General features: G+C 37.2%; 1 protein-coding gene across 1 annotated transcript; it reads right to left on the bottom strand.

Moving 5' to 3' along the window:
- Positions 1-5955: 5955 nt before the first annotated feature.
- LOC127629830 (coiled-coil domain-containing protein 92-like) lies at positions 5956-19889 on the bottom strand. Its single transcript, XM_052107093.1, has 5 exons — positions 19781-19889; positions 19557-19678; positions 12714-12846; positions 10800-10847; positions 5956-7039 (listed from the first exon to the last, which is right to left on the bottom strand). The coding sequence occupies exons 2-5, from the start codon at positions 19566-19568 to the stop codon at positions 6366-6368; spliced, it is 867 nt and encodes a 288-aa protein (XP_051963053.1). The 5' UTR covers positions 19569-19678; positions 19781-19889; the 3' UTR covers positions 5956-6365.
- Positions 19890-20568: the final 679 nt, after the last annotated feature.

The following is a 20568-nucleotide window of genomic DNA, read 5'->3' as shown; positions in this document are numbered from 1 at the left end:
TTACATTGTAGCAAAGTGTCATTTCTTCAGTGTTGTCACATGAAAAGATATAATCAAATTTACATAAATGTTAGGGTGTACTCACGCTTGTGAGATACTGTATCTTGTCATTGCACGATCATGATTTCAAACTCGGTTACACTTCCTAGTGCTTGTCGCATGCACAGAGCGCACAATGGCGCTAGCAAGTGTAATCTAACTTGAAATCATGGTAGAAAAGGAAACTGCTGATGACAAGATTTATAGTAGGTTCTCATCCAAAATCAACTGGATCTTTTCAGAAGACATGGATTGAACCACTGATGTTTCATGAAATACTTTTATATGGCCTTAAATGCTTTTTGGCCCATCAAGTTCTGTCCACCATTCACTTGCATGGTATGGACCTTCTGAACTGAAATATTCTACTAAACATATTTTTTTGTGTTCAGCACATGAAAGAAAGTCATACACATCTAGGATCATATGAAGGTGAGTCAATGATGAGAGGATTTACATTTTTGGGTGAACTAAGTGAGTCTTGTGATTCAACCATCTGTACAAGAAATCAAATAAAATCAAATACCCATTTACTAACTTGTTCATATTACAAAAATGTAATGTAGGCTATTAATGAATATTTGTGGGGATTATCTGTAGTATTTCATATATTTCTTAAAATTATATTTTAGCCCCTGTGAAGTATTCTTATTTTTACTTAAAATGTAATGTAAAACAATTCTAGACAAAGGTCTTGATTAAACCATTAGGCTAATTAACTTACCGGACATTTTTGTCAGTAAACTTTACTGAAACATTTTCCATTATCCTGTATGACACTTTAGGAAGTAAGCTGATGCCCTTTTAAAAGTAATTCAGTGTTTAAATCCATATCTTCAGAAGTGATATTATTGGTGTGGGTAAGAAACAGAAAAATATTTTAAGGTGCACATAGTAACTTTTGTCTTTGTGTCATCTAGGACTTACACTGACACCTAGCGGTTTGGATGCAGCTTCATTTAAACTCAATAGTTTTCAGTTTCAGATGCCATTGTAGAAATGTAGCATTCACAGTCAGCCACGAATACTTTAAATAATGTGTGAAAGTGTCCAATAACAGGACGGTTACTGAGATTATGTGAGCAGTATTCGGCTAGTCATGTGTTTCTAACATGGCAGCCCCCATGTGCGGACCCTCTCCAGGTAGAGTAAAACAGATTAATTTTTTGCATGTGAGTGCAGTCTTCATTTTAATGTGAGTGCTCATGATTTCCTACATATATTGCAAAATTATAATTCATGTCTTTAAGAGTTAAACTTTTTTAAGTGCCCCTTTAAGCTCCTTTTATTTTACTATAAATCTACACTTTCACTTCCACATTCTTCTTCATCTTTTGCCTACAGTTTTTTAAATGTTGTTGCTGACATTCCTACCATGAATAAGGACTAAGATTAAGACTGTAAAAATGAAGGACACAACTCTTTTTTTTAGAGTTTTTTTATTGCAATAATATTGTTTCACAATGTTTTTTGGACAGTCAGTTCTATATTTCCAAACGGTTGTGAAAATGGACACTGGTGTCTGGTATTGACCCAACATGCAACATACAGCCTGTTAGGATTACTGCAGTTTTCCATGAAATTTGGTTCAGTTTACACATCCCTGTCATATCTCTCTCAACATGCCCTTTCAGATTGAGAAATCTTAAAATCAGTTTTAAAATCTTTTGGATACAATATAACAGTCAGATTTTGTACCTTATAATAAAGGGATTACACATTTAAGAATAAAAAACTGTTCTCCTCAAAACAAAACATCCAATACAATCCAGAATGTACATTTTAAAATGATTATGTAGAACTCATCACGAGGCATATTGCTTATCTCTTTTTAACAAACGTGTCAGGATAATCACAATGGTATTATAAAGAACTTATAAATTAGAAAAGTAAATAATAAATGAACACCTATTACTCTGAAAAACCTATTAATAATCTAGTGAATGTGATTATAAGCAATATAATTTATGACATGTCTAGCTCAACCTACCTATGTCCTAAAGCCTCTCTATCTCAGCACTTACAATACAAAAACTGGTTATAGGCCCTTTAAATAGTGTTAGACATGTATGTACATTTACTAAATAAAGTATTTAGGACCCTGAATGAAGCTGAAATCACTTTGTTAGGGCTTCAAATTCGACACAATCTTAAAATAAAAGGAAAAATGTTTAAGAATTCAGATACAAGCCTTGTGATATAAACAGGGCTGCTTGTGTTATTTGTCAAAGAGAAATCCAACATGTACCATTGTAAACATCTTTAGAAAAGCTAAATGTAAAGAATTTGACATTTTACATTACCATGACCCTCATTATACAAAGCACCTAGTTATACATACTGTACATGTTCAGCTCAAATATGTACCTCCCTGGTGCTAGATCTGATGTTACATATTACAAATGTACTTGATTTTATGTGATACAAACTTTAAATAATTTTGAATGTGTATTTCATTGCCATTAATTACCAACGCTGGTTTAAACACATATACCTGGCCAAACAGAATGAAAAAAATAATATTCTGATACTAATATTACATATGCAATCATGTGACCAGCAACACCAAACTAAAACATTGTGAATCACAGACTATGGATTAAGCAGCATAAAACGAATCAGTCCTTTGCACATCACTGGCTCATTTAATGATGGAAGTACAATGTTGTGTTGACCCATGAGCCCACTCTCTTCTAGTCAACAAGCTCACACATAAACACACTCTGTGTACAAACACCATATAAAGCACTTAATCAAATGATTCAGGTTATATTTGTTAAATATATCTCCAGTGTTCACGATTCAAACAGAATTTCAAAAAAAGTGCACTTGTGGTGACACCAAACAGACAACATATCATTCAGCAAACCTGGCAAATAGCTGAGATAGGTTTACCACAGCAAGCGCAAAGATTAAAAAACTCATTTGAAAAAAGGCTCAGCAGTATAATGTTGACAAGGACACTTTCTTACAAGCAACGAAAGCTATCATCCAAGTTCACATATACGGAGACCCTTAAAGGGCAAATATAAATTATTTTTCTGAAATAGTTTTGTGTACCTTTGCAATGGTTGGCATTCCCTTGCAACCATATTTTAACCTTGATATTCATAGTAAAACCATAGTAATAATGCAGGAAAATGAAAACTATGGTAATAAAAATAATTTGTGGTTATTATGGTTTTACTACAAATAACACAGTATTTGTAGTAAAACTGTAGTAACCACAAGAATTAACATGGTTAATCTAAAAAAAATCCTGTATTAAAACCATTGTTTACACCACAAAAACATGGTTATTTAAATTACTTTTCATAGTTACTCAAAAAAAAAAATGGTTAGCAGTCATGGTTACTACAATATTACTATAGAAAAAAAATATTTCCACAAATTATGGTTACTACAGTTTACAATATTACTATAGTAAAACCATAGTACTTAAAAACTTAATACTATAATAACTACAAAAAATAAATTTTCCTGCATTATCACTTAATGCAGGTTTAACTATGAATATCAAGATTAAAATATGGTTACTGTAGTAAAACCATGGCATGCAAAACTTCTTGAGAGGGAAAGCAAAACTATTGCAAGGGTACACAAAACTTATTGTGAGGAAATACAAACTATTTCCAGGGAACGCAAAACTCATTGTTAAGGGACGCAAACTATTGCGAGGGCACGCAAAACTTATTGCGCGGGAACGCAAACTATTGCAAGGGAATGCAAAACTATTACGAGGGAAAGCACAACTTATTGTGAGGGAATGCAAACATTTGCGATGGAATGCAAAATTACTGTGAGGGAATGCAAAACTATAGCAAGGGAACGAAAAACTATTGCGAGGGCATGAAAAACGTATCGTGATGGAATGCAAAACTATTGCAAGGGTATGCAAAACTTATTGTGAGGGACTGCAAGCTATTACGAGGGAATGCAACTTATTGCGAGGGAACACAGACTCTTGCAAGGGAATGCAAAAATATTGCAAGGGAAACAAAACTTATTGTGAGGGAACACAAACTATTGCGAAGGAATGCAAAACTATTGTGAGGGCATGCAAAACTTATTGCGAGGCAACGCAAACTATTGCAAGGATATGCAAAACGATTGCGAGGTAAAGCAAAATGTATTGTGAGGAAATGCAAACTAATACGGGGGAATGCAAAACTATTGTGAGGGAATGCAAAACATACTGTGAAGGATAGCAAACTATTGCAAGAGAATGCAAAATTACTGTGAGGGAATGCAAAACTATTGCGAGGGAACACAAAACTATTGCAAGGGCACAAAAAACTTATAGCGAGGGAACGCAAAACTTATTGCGAGGGAATGCAAAAATTACTGCGAGGGAACGCAAACTATTGTGAGGAAAAGCAAAACTTATTGTTAGGGAATTCAAAAATTACTGCGAGGGAACGCAAAACTTATTGTGAGGGAATGCATACTATTGCGAGGGAACACAGACTCTTGCAAGGGAATGCAAAAATATTGCAAGGGAAACAAAACTTATTGTGAGGGAACACAAACTATTGCGAAGGAATGCAAAACTATTGTGAGGGCATGCAAAACTTATTGCGAGGCAACGCAAACTATTGCAAGGATATGCAAAACGATTGCGAGGTAAAGCAAAATGTATTGTGAGGAAATGCAAACTAATACGGGGGAATGCAAAACTATTGTGAGGGAATGCAAAACATACTGTGAAGGAAAGCAAACTATTGCAAGAGAATGCAAAATTACTGTGAGGGAATGCAAAACTATTGCGAGGGAACACAAAACTATTGCAAGGGCACAAAAAACTTATAGCGAGGGAACGCAAACTATTGCGAGGGAACACAAAACTATTGCAAGGGCACAAAAAACTTATAGCGAGGGAACGCAAAACTTATTGCGAGGGAATGCAAAAATTACTGCGAGGGAACGCAAACTATTGTGAGGAAAAGCAAAACTTATTGTTAGGGAATTCAAAAATTACTGCGAGGGAACGCAAAACTTATTGTGAGGGAATGCATACTATTGCGAGGGCACGCAAAACTTACTGCAATGGAACGCAAACTAATGCGAGGGAATGCAAAACGTATTGTGAGGGAATGCATACTATTGCGAGGGAAAGCAAACTATTGCAAGGGCATGCAAAAATTACTGCGAGGGAACACTAACTGAGGGAACACTAACTATTGCGAGGGCATGCAAAACTTATTGCGATGGAACACAAATTAATGCAAAGGCATGCAAAACTTACTGTGAGGGAATGCAAAACTTACTGTGAGGGAATGCAAAGCTTACTGCGAGAGCATGAAAAACTATTTCAGAAAAAAAATATCTTCCTAATTTTCCGAAGTTTGCGGTAATGGAGAGAATTTTCAGAATGCTTTGTTTTCGATAAATTACATTCTACTGTGAGAGGCACAAACGCAGCAAAATCAATGCTTTTTCAAAAGAATGCGGCCTAAATCTGAGTGTTTGTCCTAACCAGCCATAAATGCAACAAACAACAAGCAGCAGGACATTTTGTGGATAGCTTGCTTTCTATTCCTGCAATGGGCTGGGTAGCTCCACCTAGTGTAAAATCCAATACTAATTACTTCACTTTTAAGTTACTATTTAAAACATTATTCACAAACCCTTTTCAATTTTCAAATGTGTGTTTTTCTGCTCAACAAATTCAAAATAATGTCTATATTTTCTTCTTGTTCATTGTTGCATGCAAATCATACACTTAGCACTACTTATTTCTCACTCACATAAATGCCAACAGATGTAAATACAGTATGCACATAATGTGAGGCATTCTACATAATATTATTTTAGATATATGTATAACCCACGTAATGTCCTTAAAATGAACTTACTTGTAAGTCATAAAGTAACTGTAATCTGATTACAAGATTTAAAATGTAACGTGTTCCACAATATTCGACTTTAAAAAGCAATTAGATTAAAGTAACTAATTACTTTGTAATCAGATTACACTCAACACTGGTGAAATCTCATTGGTACAAAATTCTGCTCCCCATTGCAGTTTTGCATTAAGTGTGGACATGCAATGTCGCTGCAAAGTTGTCACATTGTGCCTGGTTAGGATATGTTATTATGGAGCACTTGTTTGCTTACTGAGGCCCTTGGGACACCTGATAACAAAAATGCTTTCGAGCAACATAAACACAAGTCGATTTTTGTTCAACAAGAACATTAGCAAAAGTTTCTCCTCAGTCTATTCATCATTGCAGTGCAAATTGTAAAAAAACAAACAGTATTGCAAAAATAAACACCTGTCACTTTCGTAAATAAAGCAAGGTTGTCTCAAGGGACACAAGAAATGCTCATTCTGCATTATTCTTTGTAGTAGATGCCATAGTTGCTGTGGATTTCACTACACTTGTTGCCAGTCTGCTCACTGAAGCTCCCTGATCAAGCTCCTCTGATTCCTTCCCTCCCTCTTCCTCCTGCAGGGCGTGTCTGTGCGGTGGGCGGAGCCGAGCTCTGTGTCTGTAGTGATAGAGGAAGACGGCGGGGTCAGGCATTGCCATGGGCTCAACTGGGCCCGTCACCATCTCACGTGGAATACACTCCCTACTGCGCTCGGATCGGAGATTTGAGGATGGCCGGCTTGAGCTACGGCGTTTGGGTTTGACGACAATCGGGCTGCTGGTACTGGCCTGAGGGCAGGGGTGAAGGGGGGGCATATCCGGGACCGGCCTCCTGCGCTGCTGCTGCAGTTTCTGTTTTGCGGAATGCAGCTGAAAGGAAAGAAATGCAGCTGTCTCCGTCTGCTTCTGCAGCTCGGTGTTGAGTGTAGTGGTCCTGTGGCTGCGGTGTTTGAGTTCCTCCAGGAAACTACGCTCCTTCTCCTTCAGACAGGCACGAAGAGAGCCCACCAGCACTGCCTTCTGGCTCAGCTCCCATTGCAAGTCACTATGCATTTGCTGCTGATCCTGCAAATGCTCCTCAACTTCCTGACAACGAGCTGCCAGCAGCTCCTCTTCCTCCTGCACCTCTGATACACACACATATTGAGCAGACACAGCCATTGTAATAAATCTTTTTGTAAATTTTTCTACATTATTATATAATAGCACATCAGGAGCATTTCAAATTGCACACTATTCTGAATGAATTTAAATGTCAGGCAGAAGTACTTATTGAACTGCAGTTCAAAGAAATTCAACAGTCACACACTGAAAACCAAAATTTGTCATTACTGGACATATCAGGTTGTCTTAATTAAGTATTACTTGAAATGTCAGGTTTTGGGCTCAAAAGTCAAATATTTAAATTCATTAAACGTATTTATGTTAAAAATCCATAGACTTAAGTTTTTAAGTGTAAACCCTTTAAACTCGGATAGTAAAAAAATAGTACAAATATTAGTGAAATGCTGTGTTCTGCATCATTTTTGCAGAAAGACATTCTCAACTCAATTCAGTAAGGTGCACAACCCTGTCTGAAATGACAGTGTATGATCTCATGTATGATCCGTTATCTAAGTGATATAAAACAGGCATGTCTAACATGAGCATGCCCCTCCAATTTAAATTAGATTTTAGCTGTAAAAAGCAAATTTGTAACTAATCTGAGTTCTTTAATGTGGGTGGATGTAGATGGAGAAAGCAGACAAAAGGCTGTTCTGTGCCTAAGGATTACAGACTCTGAGCAAATCCAAACCAACTAATCTCAACATTGCTCTGGCTACTGGCAGGGTGTGCCATCTGTTCAGGGCTATTTGACACATTGATTGTCTAGGACAAGACCTCCATGAGTATGCTTTACTGCAACAAAGCAGGGCAAAGGGATTTTTATTTCAGACATAACACCTTTTAAGGCATATTTCACCCAGAAAAAAATTATTCTGTCATTATTTACACATTTACCCATTTATTCCACACCCGTATGACTTTCTGTTTTCCATAGAATACAAAAGGTAAATTCTGAAGTTTTTTTTTTTTTTTTTGAGTGAGCTATTTCTTTAAATCACTCTCACACATTTATGCTACAGAACTGGCTTCATTATTGCTAGAAGTTTGAATGTAATCATTAAAGAATGGAAAGCTTCCTCAAACCATGACACAAGCCCATATCAGTCTGATTCTTAAAAAGGACAAAGATCCAAGCGAGTGTAAGAGTTACTGTACAATTTCCCTGATCCAGCTAGATGTTAAAATATTGTAAAACATTTTGGATCAGGTGGGGTTTATTCTGGGCTGCAGTTCTTCTGATAACATTAGGCATTTCATTAATGTCATGTGGTCAGTGGCGGATGATCAGACTCGTCCATCTCACTTGACGCCAAAAAGGCATTTGATATGGTAGAATGGGAATATCTTTATAAGATTTTGGAAATATATGGGTTCAGGAATACCTTTATTGGATTAATTAAATTACTAGCGGCGGTACAAACAAATTGATTAATTTCAGATTATTTTACTCTGGATAGGAGCACCCGGCAGGGTTGCCCTCTTTCCCCATTATTGTTCTGTCATCCACTGGTACATTAGCAATTGCGATAAGAAGGGAAGATGATTTTCCAGGGGTGGTGGTGGGAGGTATGGTGCATAAGCTTTTGCTTTATACAGATGATATTTTATTATTCATCTCTGACTCCACTACATCTATACCTTGCCTCCATAGAATTATTCATTCCTTTTCTAAGTTCGCAGGATACAGAGTGAATTGGTTTTATTCCAAAGCTTTGTCTCTAAAAGCATACTGCCCAGTAACAGCTTTCCAGCCAGGCACCTTCCAGTGGCCCAAACAGGGCATTAAGTAGTTGGGCATTTTATTCCCAGCAAATTTTGAGATTTTTTTTTAGAGTTCATTTTGATCCTTTAATAAAAAGCTTTGAGCGATGTGGGCAGGAGGGATTCATTACATTTATCTATGATTGGGAAGGTTAATGTTATTAGATTAATTGTATTCCAAAATTAAACTACCTGCTACAGTCTCTCCCTGCAAATGTCTTCTTCTCTTATTTCAAGCAATTTGATAGCATAGCGAAGTCCGTCATTTGGAATGGTAAGTGTCCCAGGTTACATTTCATTAAGTTACATAGGCCGTTCGACAAATGTGGGCTAGTTCAACCTCATTGAACTGAGCTTATGCACCTCTGTTTTTGAGTGAAAAAAATCCTTATTTGTGAATAATTTTGGCAATATTAAATAAAATATGAAAACATTCTATTCTATTTATCACACTTGGATGCTTTAATGTTTAACCAGGAAGTTTATTTTTAAATGCTTTTATCTTGTACAAATGGTGCAAAGTCACACTTGTGGTGTTCCCGGTCAAAAATGAGTGATTAGTAAATTATACTCGCCCTTTGCTATATTGAAAGCTCTGAGATAGAGCCAATTTAAGACTAATAACAATTTAACAAGTTATCATGAACATAGGCTCCTATTAGTAGCTTTTCGCGTATTCTCCTATTCTTAGCTTTCTAGTGCTCTTCCACTCTGCCTCCTTGCTCAACTTTTTCTCAGCAAAAAACAAAAAAAAAAAGCTGCAATTGGACACCCCCTCTGGGAATGTGCACCAAGAGCAGAGGAAAAAACAAAACAGGGATGATCAATTTGTGGGAGGATGAAACTGTGCTGGGGTGGAGGAGAGAGGGACGATCTGCAGAACAGAGCAGAGACTTATGAATGGCCTCTGAATCTGTTTGTAACGTTTGCTAATTTGAAATAGCTTATCATAACAGTTAGTTGAACTTGAGCACTATTTTATGGTATTTTTATTTGAATTGGCTAAATTAGTAATGTGTAGTTAGTGGGACATTGCTACCATCTAACTGTTACTGGAAAACAAACACTTTCAAAATTAATTTTTTGAAAATGTAACTACTGTATGTATGCTAGAGAAGTGCTCAATACAGTTTTGTGCATGAATACCAGATGTAATTATTCTTGCTGTTTGTGTGTTTAATTGTAGTATTTAGTATTTGATTTGAATTCAACCTCTAATAAATGCATAAAAGAGCACATATGTGCGTTATAGCTCATAACCACATCACAAATCGAGAATACATAATATCTTTCTTTATATTTAAAACATTTTCAGACCTTTTTTTCCTCATAAAATTGAATTGGTGTTATCTTTTGAACTCTTGGCATGAAAACAAACATGAGGTTTCAAATGATATATAGTTTGTCAATATTACTTTAGGTTTTTATTAAGATATTATTGTTGTTAAATTTGGAGTGCTCCTCAACTTTCCCAACATGTCCAAAGAAGAGTTGGTAGAGCACTGTCAGACCCTGAGCACAGCTTTAAGTCATGATGGACAGCCAGATATTGATGGCAGGGAACTTGTATTGGAAATGCAAAACTTTCCACATCTGCAATCAAAAAACATGACAAACATTGAGCTCCTGACTTTCCTGCACAAGAAGAAGCTGACGGAAATTTACCCCAATATGTGGGTCGCTCTGAGAATCTCTGCCACTCTACCTGTTACCGCCGCTGCACAAACACAATGACCAGTGTTGGAACTGTCTGTGATTCCAGGGGCACCAGGTGAAATCTTGCCTAGGGCAGCAAATTGGCCAGGGCCGGCCCTGCCTGCTATTGTAACCTTCAGGAGCTATTTCAATCTGATCTGACCCTTCAAATTTAAATTGGGTTATTTTGCTTTTACCACATGAAGCATATTTTTAGGCTAACATTTCATCATTGTATATAATGAGCATCTCTCCTCACAAGAACATGAAGCAAAATTTCTTACAGGTGTATAAAATTGTGTGTATGTGATAAAGCGAGCTCACCTGCTCCACTCCTGCCTGAGGACTTGATGTTGAGTTCTTGTGTAAGCCCTGTAACACAGTAATAGTCAGAAAGTTAATTCCCACTGTGTTTTATATTGTTATTACAAAATAAGAGTGGTCACCACACTGTAAAAAAAAAAAGAATGTAAAAATGCTACAGTGAAAATTGTTTTAATTGCTTAATGGGTAGTTACCTTAACATATACAGTCAAAATGTATAATATATTTAACAAGACATTACATTTACGGTAAAATATTGTAAAAATTACGGTAAAAAACAATAATCCCGGAAGTCTCTGTGTGATCAATCACATTTCATTATATTTTATGGGAATGGTGTTTTTCTTTTTCTTATTTTAAGTAGGTTATTTAAAGTTACCCTAATGGTGTTTTTTTGTTTATCTCTACATGTGTATTAAAGGGATAGTTCACCCAAAAATGAAAATTCTCTCATCATTTACTCACTTTCATGCCATCCTAGATTTGTAGGACGTTTTTTTCTGCTGATTGCAAACAAAGATTTTTAGAAGAATATCTCAGCTCAGTCCATATGACTCCAGTGGTTAAATCTGTCTCCTGAAGAGATACAATCACTTTAGGTGATAAACAGATCAATATTTTAATCCTTTTTTTACCATAAATCTCCATTTTCACTTACACAAAAGTGAAAGTGGAGATTTATAGTAAAAAATGACTTAAATATAGTTATTTTTCTCACCCACACCTATCATCTGAAGATATGGATTTAACCAATTGAGTCTTTTTGAGAACAATTGAGAATTTTATGCTGCCTTTATGTGCTTTTTGAACCTTCAAATTTCTGGTCACCATTAACTTGCATTGTGTGGACCTACAGAGGAGAAATATTCTTCTAAAATTCTTTATGTACTGCAGAAGAAAGAAAGACATACACATCTGGGATGACATGAAAGTGAGTAAACTGTCATTTGTGGGTGAACTATCCCTTTAATTAATACACATGGAAGGGCAACTCTCTATGAACTTTAAGTCATCATGTGGCCTTATGTAATTACTACATTGATTATCAATCCATTTTAAAGTAAAGTAAAATATATATATAGTATATATAATTGTTAATATAATTTAATAATATAAATGGTAGTGAACAGTAAAATAAGCAGGCATTTAAATGACCTACCGTAAAGCCTAAACATGTCTACCATATTTTATTTATTTACACTTCTGTCAACCACAGCTACCAGTATTTTACCGTAAATTAAACAGAATGTTTTTACAGTGCAAGATTTGGAAAATAGGATGACATGAAGATTCTTTGGAAAGATATAGCCCATTAGTGAACAGCTTTTTGCACATCCTTTTGAAATAGATACATCACAAAATATTACATAACAGTCTTTCCGTTTTCTTTGCAATGATATTATTTATTCATGCTATTGTAGACATTACACAGTTACTGACTTAAATTAGCCAAAAATGTAACATTTTTATTTTTGTTTATGTTTGAAAGATATCAAAATGTTGCAAGAGAAGAACTATGAGTTCTTAGGACACTGGCATGCTCAATTGCTCTACAGGGCAGAAGAGCAGAGAGATTAATATGCAATGTGCTGCTTTATGCGCTGGCTCAGCACATCCACACAAATGTTCAGGTAGAAAGGACATGTACTACTGAGAGGAAAAACACAAACCCTGCAATGACTGGAAGCTATTGACCTGTGGTTGCCTCTGTGGCGCCTGTGCCATCATAGAGATCAAGGTAACCCTCTTCTGCTATGCACAGGGGCACAGTGGTTTGGGGCATTGCCCAGTGGTATTACGTGCAATGAAAGAAAAATGTTTACCCAAAAGTGTGCATCATGGATACATCTAAATGACCTTGTTTTATTCAAGTCTAAATTAATACGTTTTATTCTAAATGGTGATGACACACACCTGTACAGCGTTTCTGAAGGGACAGAATCTCCAGGTGTAGTCCATGAAGCAGAGACAGTTGCTCCTGTCTCAGAAACATGATGCTCCTCTCCACACTCTCCACCTGCTGCTCCAGCGAGACCACCGGTGAGCCCTTTACCAAAATAAACACAAATGAGTAATTGACAAATTAAGTTGTCTGAGGTATTATAATAATTAATCAATTGATATACTGCAAATTAATAGGTGGTGTTACGTGACACCATACGAGTATCGGACATGTGAACGGCGAGCTCTGCGCATAAACCGACATAAACATAAACCGGTGAGATTCGATCTGGAGTTTGTTTTATAGATTTTATTTTTTTTAAGATAATACATTTATTTATGCACCTAACGTAGATTATCAGGGCTTTTTTTTATAGCTCTTGAAGGGATGTTACGAGGCACCCCTCATGATATAATACTGGACACATTGACGCTTCACAGGATGTGTAAAAATCTTGGTCTTACAGATATTTGGAGACTTTTGAACCCATCTGGTTGGGACTATACATTTTTTTCATCAGTCCATAAGATTTATTCTAGAATAGATTTTTATTTTATTTTATTTATCTAAGTCCCTCATTTCATCTGTTGTGTATTTCTCAATTGGAAACATCTTAGTCTCAGATCACACCCTGGTGAGTTTAGAGGTGTTGCCACATACAGAGAAAAATAAATCATATAGTTGGTGCTTTAATGTGTCCCTTTTGCAAAATCCTGAATTTCAACAAATGCTAAAGACTGAAATCAATGTCTATATGGAGACCAACTGGTCCTCAGTATCCTCTGTGGGCGGGCTTGTGAGGCACTTAAGGCGGTTCTTAGGGGTCAGATTATACAGTATGCCTCATTCATCAAAAAATCCAAAGTACGAGAACTCGTGGAGTTAGAAGAGAATATTAAAAGTGCAGAGGAAGAACTGAAGTGCCGAATGTTGTCTGATGGCCAGATTGAAATACAGATATAATACTATTTTGTTGTGGAAAGTGGAGTTTTGGTTATTCAGGTCAAGACAGGAAAAAAAGAGGAAAAAAGCAGGGAATCTTTTGGCTATATATATAAAGCAGAGAGAGTCTTTTTCTACCATTCCTTCAGTGAAATCTGCTGGTGGGGAAATTTTTCCTCGGCTAATGATATTAATAATCCATTTAAAGTGTTCTATCTTATCTTTATAATGCCACATCTTTGTCTACTGATGAAGATATTAGAACATTTGTGGAACCATTAGAACTCCCTAAATTGACGACTGAGCAAAAATATTCTCTTGATTCTGAGATAACCTTGGGGGAGCTTGACAAGGTAATTATGGACTTACCTACAGGCAAGACTCCGAGGCTAGATGGTTTAGCCGCTGAATTTTTTAGATCTTATGCTACAGAACTGGCTCCACTTTTGTTCAAAGTTTTAAGGTATCATTAAAGAATGGAAAGCTTTTGCCAACCATGACACAAGCCCGGTTCTGTCTGATTCTTAAAAAGGACAAAGATCCAAGCGAGTCTAAGAGTTACTGTCCAATTTCCCTGATCCAGCTAGATGTTAAAATATTGCCAAAACTTTCAGCTAACCGATTCAGTAAGGTTATGACATCTCTTATACATATAGATCAGGTGGGGTTTATTCAGGGCCATAACTCTTCTGATAACATTAGGTGTTTCATTAATGTCATGTCACCCAACTCTTCATGAACCCATCTCCTACATCAATGACCGTCCCATCGCCTAGAATACAGAGCCTGGGGAAAAATGAAACCTGAGCAGCCAAAACCTCACAGATACAATTCTGAACCCTCAACCAAAAATCTTGAATCTTTACCCCCCATGAAAAACATGGGTTATGTCCCCATCTTCTGATTGGCATTGCCAAGTCTATACAAACTAGAGGGCGTAAAATGTTAAATTGCATCAGACGCACCCTTGCATCTCTAGATGTAGACTTGATGTTTTTTATAATCCTAGCCCACTCTCCCTCTTCCAATACCAAATTTAAATCTTTCTCCCATAATCTCTTAAGAGAAGTCACCCAGACTCTGAATTAACAGGGAATAATACACTGATACCTCATGACATTTTCCAAAGGCAGTAAGCACCACTTCCAGAGTATCTGCCACAAAAACAGAGCAGAGCAGGTGGCGCAGCTTCAAATACATATAGAACTGAGATCAGGGAATCCCAAAATGTTGAATACAATTTTTAAAAGATTTCAATACTCCACTCTCACACAGGTCACCGAGTGTATTAACCCCGCTCCCCTCATAATCCAGTCTGTCCAGCAGAAAGGGGACTTAGGCAACATTTAGATAAATATTAGAATTAAACACTCTGGACACTTTTGTCCATACCGAGTGCAAATGTGAAATAACAGGGTGTGATATAACTTCTCTGTTAGTTTAATAGAAAGGCTTTGCAATGGCAAAATAGGGGCAAGAACTTCCTGTTCAATAGAAAACCAGGGAGGGGCTCTTTCAGGTGGAAGCGACCAATGAGCCAAATGCCTGAGACCGAATAAAACAAAATCTTGGGTCACCACCTTGGTCAATCAGCCTATGTTATTTATTTCTTTAAAGGACAGTGCTTGCTTGGGACATGCAAATACTTTGTGGCCATCCTTAGTATCTATTCTCAGTTTGGCCGGAAACATCAGTGCAAAAGCGATTTCCGTTGATGTAAGAGTTTCTTACATTCCTTGAATCGATCACGTTTCTCTCTTATCGAATTTGCAAAGTCTGGGAACAATAAAATATTGTGATTCTTCAAAGAAAGCTTTCCTTTGCTCCTCGCCTGGCGCAACAAAAGATTTTTATTGGATGATCTCAGAAATTGAAGCTAGCCAGAACTGATCGGGGCCTGTCTCCCTCAGCAGATCTGCGAGCAGTGACTCTGTGAGCTTGCTCAATTTCCAGATTATGGCCTGTTATGTCAGGCAGACTCAGGAAGAGCTCGTCTTGGAATTTCACCACATCTCTACCTTCTTCATGCTCAGGAATTCCAACAATCCGTACGTAATTTCATCGGCTCCTATTTTCAAGATCTTTCAGTTTTTCCAAAATGCTTTCCTAGTCTATCTTGGTTGCTAGAGCATTAGCAGATAATTCCCTTTCCGATGACTCCAGATAATCGATCGTCAATCTTATAACCAACTCAGAGAATTTTGTTTCCATTGCCGTAATCGATCAACGTATTACAGCGAGATCCTCCAAGTCAGCAACAACTTTCGTCAGCACCACAGGCATGTTGGACACTTGATGCTGGATTTCTCCTGCCGCACCTTCCAAACCGAGTCCCTGGTCCGCAGGCCCCTCAGAGGTTACAGCTTGAGCATGTAAGTGTCTTTTAATGTCTCCAGAGCCAGAAGATTTTGACTTCTTTGCCATGTTTACCTCAAAGAACTAATATGTAGCTGGGTGTATCGATTCTCGTTAGATTATAACATGAAAATAATTTAAAAACTTGCTGTTTACACATCTGCTCCTCGAATGCCATCACACGACCCCCTAAAAATTTGTTTTAATGATTTCAACCTAAGTTTATGTAAACTTTTGACTTCAACTATAAGTTGAAGTCCTTAAAACTAATTTTCTAACCACTGCATAGATTTAATATTAGCAAACTATAGTTTTGGCAAATTTTTTCAACAAATGTTTACAGACAGAATGTTTCACTTTTAATTTACTATATCACAATTCCAGTTGGTCAAAGGTTTACATACACTAAGTTAAGCAGCTTGGAAAATTCCAGAAAATTATGTCAAGCCTTTAGACAATTAGACAATTAGCTTTTGATATGAGGTGTACTGATTTTGAGGTGTACCTGTGGATGTTTTTTATGGCCTTCGAGCTCAGTGCCTCTTTGCTTGACATCATGGGAAAATCAAAAGAAATCAGCCAAGACCTCAGAAAAACATTTGTGTACCTCCACAAGACTGGTTCATCCATGGGAGCAATTTCCAAATGCCTGAAGGTACCACATGTATCTGTACAAACAATAGTAAGCAAGTACAAACACCATTCAGCCATCATACCGCTCAGGACGGAGACGCATTCTTTTCCCTAGAGATGAACGTAGTTTGGTGTGAAAAGTGCAAATCAATCCCTGAACAACAGCAAAGGATCTTGTGAAGATGCTGGAGGAACAGGTAGACAAGTATCTATATCCACAGTAAAACAAGTCCTATATCAACATAACCCAAAAGGCTGCTCCGCAAGGAAGAAGCCACTGCTCCAACACCGCCATAAAAAAGCCAGAATACAATTTGCAAGTGCACATGGGGACAAAGATCTTTCTTTTTGGAGAAATGTCCTCTGGTTTGATGAAACAAAAATGCAACTGTTTAGCCATAATGACCATTGTTATATTTGGAGGAAAAAGGGTGAGGCTTGCAAGCCAAAGAACACATCCCACTACAACATGTGGGTGGCAGCATCTTATTGTGGGGGGTGCTTTGCTGCAGGAGGGACTGGTGCAATTCACAAAATAGATGGTATCAAGAGGAAGAAAAATTATATGGATATATTGAAGCAACATGGGTCTTCCCAATGGACAATGACCCCAAGAATAGCTCCAAAGTTGTGGCAAAAAGGACAACAAAGTCGAGGTATTGGAGAGGCCATCACAAAGCCCTGACCACAATCCGATAAAAAAAATTGTGGGCAGAACTGAAAAAGCATGTGCTCATTTACACCAGTTTTGTCTGGAGGAATGGGCAAAAATTCCAGCAACTTATTGTGAGAAGCTTGTGGAAGGCTACCCAAAACGTTTGACCCAAATTAAACAATAAAGGTAATGCTTCCAAATACTAACAAAGTGTATGCAAACTTCCGTCCCACTGGGAATGTTATGAAAGAAATAAATGCTGAAATAAATAATTCTCTCTACTATTATTTTGACATTTCACATTCTTAAAATAAAATAGTGATCATATCTGACCTAAGACAGGGAATGTTTTCTATGATTAAATGTCAAGAATTGTGAAAAACTGAGATTAAATATATATACACACTCACCAGTAAATGGTCTGCACTTATTTAGCACCTTTTTAACCTTAACGGTATTCAAAGCCCTTTACACTGTGATTCATTCACACATTCATTCATACACCAATGGCAGCTCTGCTCATGCAAGGTGCTAGCCTGCCATTGGGAGCATCTTGGGGTTCAGTGTCTTGCCCAAGGACACTTCAGCATGTGGGGTCATGCCAGGATTCGAACCACCAACCCTGCGATTTGTGGCCGACTTGCTCTTCCAACTGAGCCACAGCCGCCCCGGTCTCTTTATTAGGTTCACCTGTACATCTTCAGTTAATGTTCACATCAACCATCAGAATGGGGGAAAAGTGATCTCAGTGATTTCGACCATGGTGTGACATTCTTGTTCTACCCACTCCGTACGGGACTCAAACCTAGGTCTCCGGCGTGGGAGGCAGGTGCTCTAACAAGGAGGCTAAAGCCTACAGCCTCTAGCGTCAGTCGCTAGTGCAGGTCAGGAGAGTGAGGTTTACACACTGCACAGCTATCTACCAGCTGGCTCCCGTTCCACTGGCATGATTGTTGGTGCCATATGGGCTGTTTTAGTATTTCTGTAACTGCTGATCTCCTGAGGTTTTCATGCACAACAGTCTCAAGAGTTTACTCAGAATGGTGTAAAAACATCCAGTGAGTGGCAGTGGCAAAAATGACTTGAAAATGACAAAAGTTTTCTTCTCTTGGCTGACAGAAGCGGAACCCAATGTGGTCTTCTGCCGTTGTAGCCCATCCGCCACAAAGTTCGACATGTTGTGCATTCTGAGATGCTATTCTGCTCACTACAATAGTAAAGAGCGGTTATCTGTGTTACTGTAGCCTTTCTGTCAGCTCTAACCAGTCTGGCCATTCTCTGTTGACCACTGCCAATAACAAGCTGTTTTTACCCACAGAACCGCTCACTGTATGTGTTTTGTTTTTGCCACCATTCTGAGTAAATTCTAGAGACTGTTGTGTGTGAAAATCCCAGAAGATCAGCAGTTACAGAAATACTCAAAAAACCAGGGTCCAAATCACTGAGATCCCATTTTTCCCTGTTCTAATGGTTGATGTGAACATTTCCTGAAGCTCCTGACCCGTATCTGCATGATTTTATACATTAAACTGCTGCCACACAATTGGCTGATTAGATAATTGCACACACACACACACACACACACACACACACATATATATAAATATATATATATATATAAATTCAAACAGAGTCAAAAGGGGTCTAAAGGGGATTTCTCTATTGTTTGTGACATGACAACAGAACGGCTACCTGCTGGTTACACCTGACTTTAATTTGGTGGATAAAAGTTTTTATAATATTACATTTTTGTATTTTTTTTTTTTATTATTGTTTCACTATTTTATTTTTCTGAAAAAATAAATAAAAGATTTATTTTTTTACTTTCAGCAAAAATGTCAAGATTTTTTTAAAAGTTTTTAATAAGACTTTTATTTTATTTTTTCTTTATTTACTTTCTTGGTTGCACCACTTGACTTTAAACCACAAATTAAAATGAAAAACATGCTAATCTCAGTATAGGTGTATTGACCTAAAAATAGGCCTATATTAGCCTAATTATATTATCATGAACCAGACGTGCTACTGCAAAATAAGTTTCAAACTTTCATTTCATACATTTTCCTTGATTTTAGTAGTTTCAAGTACAGGGTATGGGCTCATTTTTATATTACGATTTTGTCAAGATCTTGGAAATGCTACACATGACACACTCACTGGTCACTCTTTATATATATAAAATAAACGCCTCAGATAAAGCAGAGCATAATTATTTACAGTAGCTACTCACCGTGTTCTCCATTAGAGCTGTTTAAATTAGTATCCAGAGATGAACATCAGGCTTTGTAATCAAGTGATTTGCTGTGCTCTCCTTCGCTTTTACATCTCTGTCCTTCAACGAACCGACCCAGGCTGCACATTGAAAGAAGATCAATACATATCTCAAAGGAAGAATTAAGGAGGAATATATCCCAAAATAACGGTATGAAAGAAGACATTTGAATCCCTCGTTACCTTCGCAATGCACAACGTCCACTATTACAGGATATATCGCTTTACCCGACAATGTCACGGTCGATTAAAGTGAGAATTCCGACGTTTTGCTTGCCGGAGCATCCTCGCGTGTTCCGCGACTGTTGAAGATACTGAAGAAGAGCATCATCGTCATCGTGACCGGAACACGCGTGATGACAGCAGGAGATAGAGGCGCTCCTTCAGTAGCCTACCAGTGAAATGATGCAACTGATGGAGGAAACAGTGATGATCAGACTATCAGGGGCTAATGGCGCATCTTAAGGAACATTTGTTTTTTGTCTTGTCACAAAGTGTATCAAAGTTTATTTTTATTTAATATTAACGGAGCAACATAATTCGTTTTAAAAGAAATAATATTGAAAGGTTGTTTTGATTCAAATATATATTTTTTAACCCTTGTGTGACCTTCGGGACGTTTGTGTCTTTTTCATTTTTTTTAATGCCAATGGCATACATTTTGCCAAAGGTGTGTATTTTTGGGGGAATTTTAACATTTCAGCCTCAGTTCTTATAATAAATTTATAGTACACTGTGTACACAAAATAGTTACACTCAGGACCAAAATTTCCACATTGAAACCCATTAAAATGGCAATATTTGATCCCAGTGCCATTCAAGCATAAAATCAGGAATTCTATGAAATTATGCTTTCATTCCGGAGCCCTGACTTCAAAATTTGCATTTTTTACATTTTCCAACAGATGGCGCCATTTTTCTCATGTTTGGCCTATGGAGCAAATACATCCTTTTCCCCTATTTTCTGTTTG

The sequence above is a fragment of the Xyrauchen texanus genome, chromosome 36 (genome assembly GCF_025860055.1).
Source record: "Xyrauchen texanus isolate HMW12.3.18 chromosome 36, RBS_HiC_50CHRs, whole genome shotgun sequence".
Classification (NCBI taxonomy): Eukaryota; Metazoa; Chordata; class Actinopteri; order Cypriniformes; family Catostomidae; genus Xyrauchen; species Xyrauchen texanus.
This window is presented reverse-complemented; position numbering and strand designations above follow the sequence as displayed.

What these genes read in the sequence shown, in the direction of transcription:
- LOC127629830 (XM_052107093.1), bottom strand. An exon ending in CCTTCAGAAACGCTGTACAG is followed by an intron (nt 10,848 to 12,713) that starts GTGTGTGTCATC and finishes ACTGTGTTACAG; the next exon opens with GGCTTACACAAGAACTCAAC. An exon ending in CTCAGGCAGGAGTGGAGCAG is followed by an intron (nt 7,040 to 10,799) that starts GTGAGCTCGCTT and finishes TGTGTGTATCAG; the next exon opens with AGGTGCAGGAGGAAGAGGAG.